The sequence below is a fragment of the Panthera leo genome, chromosome C1 (genome assembly GCF_018350215.1).
Source record: "Panthera leo isolate Ple1 chromosome C1, P.leo_Ple1_pat1.1, whole genome shotgun sequence".
NCBI classification, from domain to species: domain Eukaryota; kingdom Metazoa; phylum Chordata; class Mammalia; order Carnivora; family Felidae; genus Panthera; species Panthera leo.
Genome location: NC_056686.1, coordinates 202,085,940 through 202,095,400, shown reverse-complemented (window position 1 = coordinate 202,095,400; position 9,461 = coordinate 202,085,940). Strand labels below are relative to the sequence as shown.

The 9,461-nt window shown below is 56.1% G+C and overlaps 1 protein-coding gene across 7 annotated transcripts; it reads left to right on the top strand.

Moving 5' to 3' along the window:
• The first annotated feature begins 66 nt into the window (after nucleotides 1–66).
• On the top strand, nucleotides 67–9,212 carry ATG9A (autophagy related 9A). Of its 7 annotated transcripts, none has more exons than XM_042950205.1 (16): nucleotides 67–204; nucleotides 1,198–1,252; nucleotides 1,650–1,781; nucleotides 1,903–1,946; nucleotides 2,498–2,562; nucleotides 3,322–3,483; nucleotides 3,653–3,794; nucleotides 4,024–4,772; nucleotides 4,857–5,010; nucleotides 5,116–5,295; nucleotides 5,678–5,926; nucleotides 6,138–6,316; nucleotides 6,422–6,539; nucleotides 7,315–7,537; nucleotides 7,728–7,873; nucleotides 8,135–9,212. In XM_042950205.1, exons 3-16 carry the CDS (start codon nucleotides 1,679–1,681, stop codon nucleotides 8,138–8,140), a joined length of 2,520 nt encoding a protein of 839 aa, XP_042806139.1. In that variant the 5' UTR covers nucleotides 67–204; nucleotides 1,198–1,252; nucleotides 1,650–1,678; the 3' UTR covers nucleotides 8,141–9,212. The 7 variants fall into 7 exon arrangements, with proteins under 7 accessions (XP_042806139.1, XP_042806138.1, XP_042806140.1 ...); XM_042950204.1 differs by having other exon boundaries at nucleotides 1,195–1,252; XM_042950203.1 differs by lacking the exon at nucleotides 67–204 and adding an exon at nucleotides 311–549.
• The last annotated feature ends 249 nt before the right edge of the window (nucleotides 9,213–9,461 follow it).

Sequence of the window (9,461 nt, the reverse complement as noted above, 5' to 3'; positions counted from 1 at the left end):
CCCCACACTCATTGGTCAGATTGGCTGCGGGTGACAGTGAGTGACAGGCGCCGGGCCTAGAGCTCTGGGTCCGGACGAGCCCAGCGGAGCCGACCGAGCCCCTGGAATCACTCGGGTCACGGTTCCTGAAGTGAAACGCGAGATCGGTTACTGGAATCTCGGGGCCCGGGTTGGGCCTGACCGAGGGTGCCTGCGGAGCCCTAAGTGAGCTCATAGCGGGTAACGGGGGGAAGGGGCTCCGCGGGCGGGGCGGAGGCGCGCAGCCGGAATGTTTTGATGGCGGGGGCGCGCGGACGGGGGCGCGCGCGGGCGGCGGGGCCGCGCGCGAGGTTGTCCGCTGTTGGGAGCCGAGCCCTTGGCCTGGCGCCGGGCGACCCTGGGGCGCACTGGGCTCGGGTCTTGGCGGCTGGGTGTGGGGAGGCAACCCAGCCCACTGGGGCGATCTGCTGTCGGACTGGCTCGATTCTTCCAACATCCGCAGGAACCTCTGAGCCCAGGCCCGGCCAGCCGGGGCTCCATGACCCTGGGTCCACACTGACCTGGTCAGTGGTGAGTTCCCTGAGGGCTTGGTCAGCTCCTTCTGACCTAGGGCTCTCACTAACCCAGGGAATCCCACTGGGGCCAGGCTGGGCCGTGTTCCAGGGCCCCAGGGTCTGCACCGACTGGGTGAGTGCCATCTAAACATGCCTGGCTCCAGGGACCTAGGGAACCCACACTTTGCCCAGGATCTGTGTCTACAGTGACCCAGTCAGGATTTCCCCTCCAGGAACTATGCCTGTCTGCTGGACCTTTGCTGCTAGGGAACCAGGGGAAGGGGGTGATCAGAAAGGTCTTGTTCAGAAAGACCCTGTTCTTGGGTTTTGGATTTGGGGCTTTGAGGACCCTGAGAGGCCTATAGAATATTCTGAGCCCGAGGTGGGGCGATGGAAAAACAGTCCGGAGGGGCTGCCTGACCTCAGGTCTGTACTGATCCAGTCTTTACAGGTTCAACAAGCCACTTCTTGGGATGAGTTGGATGAGTGGCCCTGTATAGTACAACCAGAGGAAGGGCACATAGCCGTAGTGCCTCTTCCCCACTGCAGCCTCCCTGCCCCATGCTTGGCCTCCTCTTAGTTGAGGGTGGGTGGGCAGGGGGGTTGGGTTTCTTTCTGTCCCCAATCCCCACTCTCTGGGGCCTGACACCTTCTCCTCCAGCAGCTGCAGAGCCAGGGCATCAAGGGCTGGAGTGGAGCAGATGCTGTCCATGGAGCTGGTAGGGCCATGTGCTTATCTCAACCTTTGTTTACAAAATGCTTCCAAACTTCTAGTCTCTTGGGAGACCCGGGTTTCTCCTGGAGGGCAGAGGGAAGTCCCCTTATCTCCACTGAATAGAAGATGAAACAGCCCCTGCCCTCCAGCAAAGGGGCAGAGCCTGGCTTCAGACCGGCAAGACCTCAGTAGACATTCAGTAGAGGCTCTGGGAATGACTGACCTCCCAGGCCCTGAGCTTGCTGCTCTCCTTTGGTAGCAACTCCACTGCCTTTGAGCCAAGAAGACTGGTAGTGGAGACCAAGCCCAAGGATTCTTTCTCACTCTTTCTGGCCTACTAGGCAGGACAGGAGACAAGCAGCACCAAAGTCTGAACCTGGATCTCTTTTCATTACCGGCAGGTGGACAAAGTGGACAGGGGGCGGTGGTGATGGCGCAGTTTGACACTGAATACCAGCGCCTTGAGGCCTCCTACAGTGATTCACCCCCTGGGGAGGAGGACCTATTGGTGCACGTCCCTGAGGGGAGTAAATGTGAGTGCTTGGACACAACAAGGGCGCCAGGGCAGGGGGAGAGAGTTGGTGGAGGAACACGGAGGGAACAAGGGGCCCATGTTCCTTCGGGGCTCTGACATCTCTGCTCCTATGCCCACAGCACCTTGGCACCACATCGAAAACCTTGACCTCTTCTTCTCTCGAATATCCTTTGTGTCTCTGTGTTGGAGCTCTGGGAACTTTATCCCCTCCCTAAGCCAGGCCCCTCTTGGGCAGTTGGGGTGGGTCTGATTCTAGTCTCTGGAAGGGAGGTGGAAGTTTTCTTAACACTGAAAGAGGCTGAGGAAATAACGATTGTTATAGATAATGATACCCCAGGTTTACCAAGAACTACGTGCCTTTCACTTTGTGGTGTCAGTTTATAAGGAACCTCTTTAAAGGTGATCTTTCTTTTTGATGGGACGCTAATAACTATAATAATATCTTTTGACTTATTCTGTGTCAGCTCTGTGTTAAATACTTTATGCATATTGTTTCATATCTAATAATTCTATGAGACAGGTGCTATAAGACAGGTGCTATTATCTATGGGACAGGTACCACTGCAGACAAAAGTTTAGAGAGGGTAAGTAATTTTGGCCAAAGTCACACAGCTTGAAAGTCATGGAGCCAGGAGTTAAGTTCAGGTATGTGACACCAAAGTCTGTGCTCTTAACTGCTGTCTCTATCAACCACATTTTTCTTGACAATTCTACGTTTATAATCTACACCAGAAGAATGGCTTCACTTGCATGCTCATCGGGGAGATCTTTGAGCTCATGTAAGTCTAAGAAGGGATGGTGATGTGGTGAAGGACTACATGTCAGTCTTTCCTTGAGCTCAGCCCTGGCCATTCCTGCCAAGGCGGTTCAGTCCTAGGCTCAAAACTCTGCAGACTCTCAGAATTCAGGGACTGGGTGTGGCACCAAAATTTCCAATCTCATTTTTTTTTTTTTAATCTCCCCTATAAGGAATGCTTTCCAAGTCCTATCTCTTCCATGAAGAGAACTCAGACTTGATCATTTCATTAGAGCTCCAATGGAATGGGCATAGTTCAGTCTGGAGGTCTTAGAGATGGCTTTAGAAGGCAAAGAGCTTTCTAAAAGGGAGGAGCCATATGGTTTTGCCAAAGGGAATGGGATTGGGAAACCTTCCTTCAATAAGAAAAGACTGTAAACCCCCTAAGGGCTTCTAAATACTATCTCAAAAGGAAATCAGGGATTGGGAAGAAGAAACCACAATCAGAAGATCTTTGAGAGTCTAGTAAGTGGTGGCAGAGATTACTACTGGTGAGAAAAACTGGCTGATTGTGTGATGCCCTGAGGCTAAAAGGAAAAAGTAGTAGCTGGTTTGGGTCTTAGAAGGTCCCTGGGGCTGGGCAGTAAGGAGAGCCCCCTGGGAGTTCTCCAGCGCCTGCGTGTCCCTAGAGGCTGTAGTCTATAATCTCCTTCTGCTGCTTCCAGACCCTTCTCTTTCCCCACACTGTTTCACTGGTGCTTCTCTGACTCCTGGACTGTGGCCCCTCTTCCCAACTCCCCAGGCAGTTCCTCTTTGTGGTTGCCTTCACCACCTTCCTGGTTAGCTGTGTGGATTATGACATCCTATTTGCCAACAAGATGGTGAACCATAGTCTTCACCCTACCGAGCCTGTCAAGGTCACTCTGCCAGATGCCTTTTTGCCTGCCCAGGTCTGTAGTGCAAGGTAAGGGCTGCAGAGTTCTGCTAACAGGTGGGGAATGGAATGGAATGTGAGGTAGTCACACATCCCCTAGAACACAGACTCGGCCTCGCCACATCCTTCAGGATAGCATCGTGTCTCCCAAGACTCCGCAAGGGCCACCCCTCCTTCCTTCCTTTTTCCTCCCCACTAGGATTCAGGAAAATGGCTCCCTTATCACCATCCTGGTCATCGCTGCTGTATTCTGGATCCATCGGCTTATCAAGTTCATCTATAACATTTGCTGCTACTGGGAGATCCACTCCTTCTACCTGCATGCTCTGCGTATCCCCATGGTGAGACTGGGAAGTTGAGCGGTTAGCACCACAGCCCAAGATGCCTTCTGTGGCTAGGGAAGCGTGGGGTGTATTCCTGGGCCTCGGGCATCCTCATCCGTCACTGGTAGGTCAGGGAGTTTCTGCTTAAAGGCTCCGCGCGGCTAAGCACAGGACCTCACAGCTAATGCGGGGAAGGAGTCGGGGCAAAAGCCCACCTTCCCTGCCTTGTCTCTCTCCCACCCTACAGTCTGCCCTTCCATACTGCACGTGGCAGGAAGTGCAGGCCCGAATCGTGCAGACCCAGAAAGAGCACCAGATCTGCATCCACAAGCGCGAGCTGACCGAGCTGGACATCTACCACCGCATCCTCCGTTTCCAGAACTACATGGTCGCGCTGGTTAACAAATCCCTCCTGCCTCTGCGCTTCCGCCTGCCCGGCCTGGGGGAGGCCGTCTTCTTCACCCGTGGCCTCAAGTACAACTTCGAGCTGATCCTCTTCTGGGGACCCGGCTCTCTGTTTCTCAATGAATGGAGCCTCAAGGCTGAGTACAAACGTGGGGGGCAACGGCTAGAGCTGGCCCAGCGCCTCAGCAACCGCATCCTGTGGATCGGCATCGCCAACTTCCTGCTGTGCCCCCTTATCCTCATCTGGCAGATCCTGTACGCCTTCTTCAGCTACGCCGAGGTGCTGAAGCGGGAGCCCGGGGCCCTGGGAGCACGTTGCTGGTCACTCTACGGCCGCTGCTACCTCCGCCACTTCAACGAGTTGGAGCACGAGCTGCAGTCCCGCCTCAACCGAGGCTACAAGCCCGCCTCCAAGTACATGAATTGCTTCTTGTCACCTCTGCTGACGCTGCTGGCCAAGAACGGCGCCTTCTTCGCTGGCTCCATCCTGGCCGTGCTTATTGCCCTCACCATCTACGACGAAGATGTGCTGGCTGTGGAACACGTCCTCACCACCGTCACACTCCTGGGGGTCACCGTGACCGTGTGCAGGTGGGCCAGGGGCAGCAGGCGGGAGCAAGCAGGCTAGCGTTCCTGGGAAAGGCTTGCCTCTCACGGGGACCCTGATGCCCCTAGGTCCTTTATTCCGGACCAGCACATGGTGTTCTGCCCTGAGCAGCTGCTCCGCGTGATCCTCGCTCACATCCACTACATGCCTGACCACTGGCAGGGTAATGCCCACCGCTCGCAGACCCGGGACGAGTTTGCCCAGCTCTTCCAGTACAAGGCAGTGAGTGGAGTTGGAGTTAGGGCCTGCTAGAGACTGGCTAATAGCTCGGTGGTAAGGGCTGGGATCCCTCCTCCTCTCTTATGATCTGGGTCCCCTCCCTTTTAGGTGTTCATCTTGGAGGAATTACTGAGCCCCATTGTCACACCCCTGATCCTCATCTTCTGCCTGCGTCCACGGGCCCTGGAGATTATAGACTTCTTCCGCAATTTCACCGTAGAGGTCGTTGGTGTTGGAGATACCTGCTCCTTTGCTCAGATGGATGTTCGCCAGCATGGGCATCCCCAGGTACCGGGAGAGGACGGGCAGGTGGCCAGAGGCGATGCCGGCATTGTCTTTGGGCAAACTGAGCCAACGAATCACCACAAAAAGGCAGCCCTGCCTCTGGGCAGCCACGTGCCAGGGTGCACACTGCTTGGTAAACCGGAGCTAGGGCTGGATTTTAGCCTTAAACTTGCACCTTTGGCCACGTTCCCTTGAGAAAGGCACAAACCGAGCAACTAGTCCAGCATGTGACTACTCCTGGGGTGGGGCACCGGGGCCCCTGGACAAGATACAGCAGCGCGTTGTGGTCCGTCCTCCAGGGGCACAGCCTCCCCTCTAGCAGGAAAGGTACAAAAAGGGTTCCCGTCAGAGGACAGTCCTGCTCACTGTAGCCTCCCTTGTGCAGTGGCTGTCCGGTGGGCAGACAGAGGCCTCAGTGTACCAGCAAGCTGAGGATGGGAAGACAGAGTTGTCCCTCATGCACTTTGCCATCACCAACCCTGGCTGGCAGCCACCACGTGAGAGCACGGCCTTCCTCGGCTTCCTCAAAGAGCAGGTTCAGCGGGACGGAGCAGCGGCTGGCCTTGCCCAAGGGGGTCTGCTCCCTGAAAATGCTCTCTTTACGTCCATCCAGTCCTTACAATCTGAGTCTGAGGTGTGTTCCTGGGGCCTGGGCGGTGACGGGCAGCGTGTGCTCCAGGTGCTGGGAGTTGAGGACTGGACGTGGGGTGGAAGGGCCTACCTACCCTATCGGTTTCCTTCTGTCTGTTACGTCTATTCCACTGAGTCCTGACACCCAGGATACTGGGGGACCCCGCAGCCTCCCTCCTGCCCTGGGAAGTCTACCCACCCGTTTTCTTTCACAGCCACTGAGCCTTATTGCAAATGTGGTAGCCGGCTCCTCCTGCCGGGGCCCCCCACTGCCCAGAGACCTTCAAGGCTCCAGGCACAGGGCTGAGGTCGCCTCTGCCCTGCGCTCCTTCTCCCCTCTGCACCCGGGTCAGGTCCCCACGGGCCGAGCCGCCAGCACCATGACAGGCTCTGGGTGAGTAGAGGTGGGCCGCGATGGGAGGACTTGGGAATAGGCCCCAGCAACTTCTGTGGGTCAGAAATGTTGACGGCTGCTGTCTGTCTGTGCTGGGAGGGACAGGGTGGATGCCAGGACAGCCAGCTCCGGGAGCAGCGTGTGGGAAGGACAGCTGCAGAGCCTGGTGCTGTCGGAATACGCGTCCACCGAGATGAGCCTGCATGCCCTCTATATGCACCAGGTGAGTGGGCAGGAAGGGGCCGAGCCACGGCATCCAGGTGGCCGCTGACAAAGAGAGGGTTTGGGGTGTGGAAAAGCAAGACCTGGGCTCAGAACCCTTCTCTGCCTTTTACCCACTCTGTAATCTCCATTCCCGCATATACCCTTTTACTATCCTTTTTAGCCAAGCTTACTTTCATCCAGCGCCTTTACCCGTTTGTTTCCCTTGCCAAGAATCCACTTCCCTGAGATATGCGTATGGCTCCCCCGTTGTCTTTATTCACATATCTGTTCTTACCTCCTCTGTGAGACCATCTCTGGCCACCCTGACTAAAAGTCTCCCTTGGCCACCCTCCTAAATCTTCCTGCTCTGTTTTTCTCCATAGCTTCTATCTGACATATTGTATTTTTCCCCCCTCTTTATTTTATTGTCTATAACCCCACCCCATCCCCCAGTATATAAGCCATACAGGGCTGGGATTTTTGTCTATTTTGTTCACCGCTGTAGTCCCATCACCTAAAAAAGTGCCTGGCACTTAGATGCGCAACCAATCTGTTCTTGACTTACATGACTACACAAAGCGAGGGTCATTACAGCTCTTACATTACACACAGATTTGTTCCAGGGACCTGCAGAGAATTTAACCTGTAAGATGTCATATGTGTGTTAACATGATGGTTACTCTGGGTTAGTGACTCTGGGTGAGGTGGTAAAAATGGGAACTGGGGGATACCATGGTGGGGGGCAGCTGTTTCAGACATCCTGTCCCCAACTAATGAGCCCCCCCACTTTTCAGCTCCACAAGCAGCAGGCCCAGGCCGAACCCGAGCGGCACGTGTGGCACCGCCGGGAGAGCGATGAGAGTGGGGAGAGTGCCCCTGAAGAGGGGGGAGAGGGCTCCCGGGCCCCCCAGCCTATCCCCCGCTCTGCCAGCTATCCCTGTGCTACACCCCGGCCTGGAGCACCTGAGACCACCGCCCTGCAGGGGGGCTTCCAGAGGCGTTACGGGGGCATCACAGGTATCCAATGGCGGTTAGGGAGGACACAGAGCCTTGGGGGAAGGGTGGCTCTTTCCGAAGCCTCTTGGGGAGGAAAGAGGTCAGAGCAATCAGGCCCAAAGAGACTAACCCTCATCTCCACCCCGCATAGAACCTTTCTCCACATTTCTGTTTGGGTTAATTCTAAGGGTATGTTTACTTTTGTCTCTAGATCCTGGCACAGTACCCCGGGCTCCCTCTCACTTCTCTCGGCTGCCCCTTGGAGGGTGGGCTGAAGATGGACAGTCAGCATCAAGGCACCCAGAGCCTGTGCCCGAGGAGGGCTCGGAGGACGAGCTTCCCCCACAGGTGCACAAGGTAAGGGCTCCAGGACCCGAGAACAACTACCAGAAGTAGTAACTTCCAGGCTGAGGTCCAAGTCCCATGTGAGAGAAGGCAGCCCTGTCGTACAGAGATGCTGCTTCTCCCCTCCAACATACACTCCCGTTTTCTTCCCTCACCTACTCTGAAATCAATTTCTGAAGGAATCAAGCTTTCCTTTTCCTTTATCTCCAGGCTTTATTTGGGTCAGCAGCTAGCTAAAGACTATATCCACTACTAACCCTTTTCTCTCCACAGGTGTAGGCAAGGCTGAGGAAGGTCCCTATGTCCCAGGATGGAGGCCACTGTTGCCCTTCCATCCCATCCTCCCGCCACGGAGGGCTTCTCTGAGTGTCGCCCAGCTCCACGTGTGTGGTGTTTGTGTGTCCGTGCCCGGCCAAGGGAGGTGCCAACGCTGGGCTTGCCACAGCCCCAGGAGAGAAACTGGGGGCCTAGGAACCAAGGCACACAGGACTCTAGCCTCATTCCCAGGACCCCCCCCCCCCCTTGGCTCAGAGTGTGGTGCTAGAAACTGGTCCCCAGCCCAGCCCCAGTACTGCCACCTTTGCACCTGCCCCTGCAAGTCTCCAGAGGACTGCCCATCACAGAAGCTGCCAAGCAGGGAGCACCTGTGCCAACTGTGGAGTGGGGAGGTTGGGTCTGGACCCTCAACGTCTGCAGCCTCCCTCCCTCCACCCTGAACAGATGAGCAGCTCAGGCTGTGGCCCTTACCTCACTCCCACTTCTCTCCCAGTGCTGCAGCCTGCTCACTTCTCTCCTGCTTCCCGCACATTACTGGCGTGTATGCCGCTTGCTCCCGTTCTGTTCGCTTGCTCCCGTTCAGTTCAGCTTTTGCTTTGCACTGGTGTGGAAGCCCTAGCTCCCAGCTATCTTTTGACACTAAGAAGGAAGGTTTCTAAATTGCAGGAGCAGGATAGAAATTATTTGCTGCCCTCTCCCACTTTTAGGATGGGCCCCTGGGAGACTGAGGCCATCCTGGCCCCCATTGCTGCTTATTGTACCCCTTACCGCCTGCACTTGGGACGGACTGGGCTGGAGTGTGCCCTTGGCTGTCTACCTCCCAGCAAGAGAGCTCTGGCCTGTCTCCCGCTGACCCCTAGAGGGGGATGGAGGCGCGACAGGAGGCCTTCGCCCTAGGCTTTGAGCTGCCGCGTTGCATGCTGGGATTCAGCTCCTACTCTCCGCCCCGCGCCTCGCCCAGGTCTGGTCCGCTGCGGGTGTGGTGAACCGCGCTGCCTGAGCTCGCAGCGGAAGGAGTAGGAACTGTGTACAGCTTGATAACCCTTAATAAAAAAAAAAAAAGGGACTTTGACCAGGTCTTGGCCTGTTTTCTCGCGCGGCTAGGATTCTGAGAACGAGTGGGTTGCGTCTGATCCCCCAGGTGGCTGGGGCCCTATAGGAAAGTGGGCCTATGCCGTCACTCAGCTAAACCGAGCCAGCGTGCTAGCAAAAGGTCTATTTCCTAGCCACGGTTCCGTGGAGGTCAAGGTCTCCCGCTGTACGTGCGGTCAGATTTCGCGCCCTGCGCACGTGACCAGCCCGACTCCGCCCCTGTATTTTGCCT

Bases quoted from the DNA above. Each gene is read 5' to 3' on its own strand.
- ATG9A (XM_042950206.1), top strand. From the start codon at position 1,679: ATGGCGCAGTTTGACACTGAATACCAGCGCCTTGAGGCCTCCTACAGT. The intron at 1,947-2,497 runs ATATCCTTTGTG...TGACAATTCTAC, and splicing joins TTGACCTCTTCTTCTCTCGA to GTTTATAATCTACACCAGAA. The intron at 3,484-3,652 runs GTAAGGGCTGCA...CCTCCCCACTAG, and splicing joins GCCCAGGTCTGTAGTGCAAG to GATTCAGGAAAATGGCTCCC.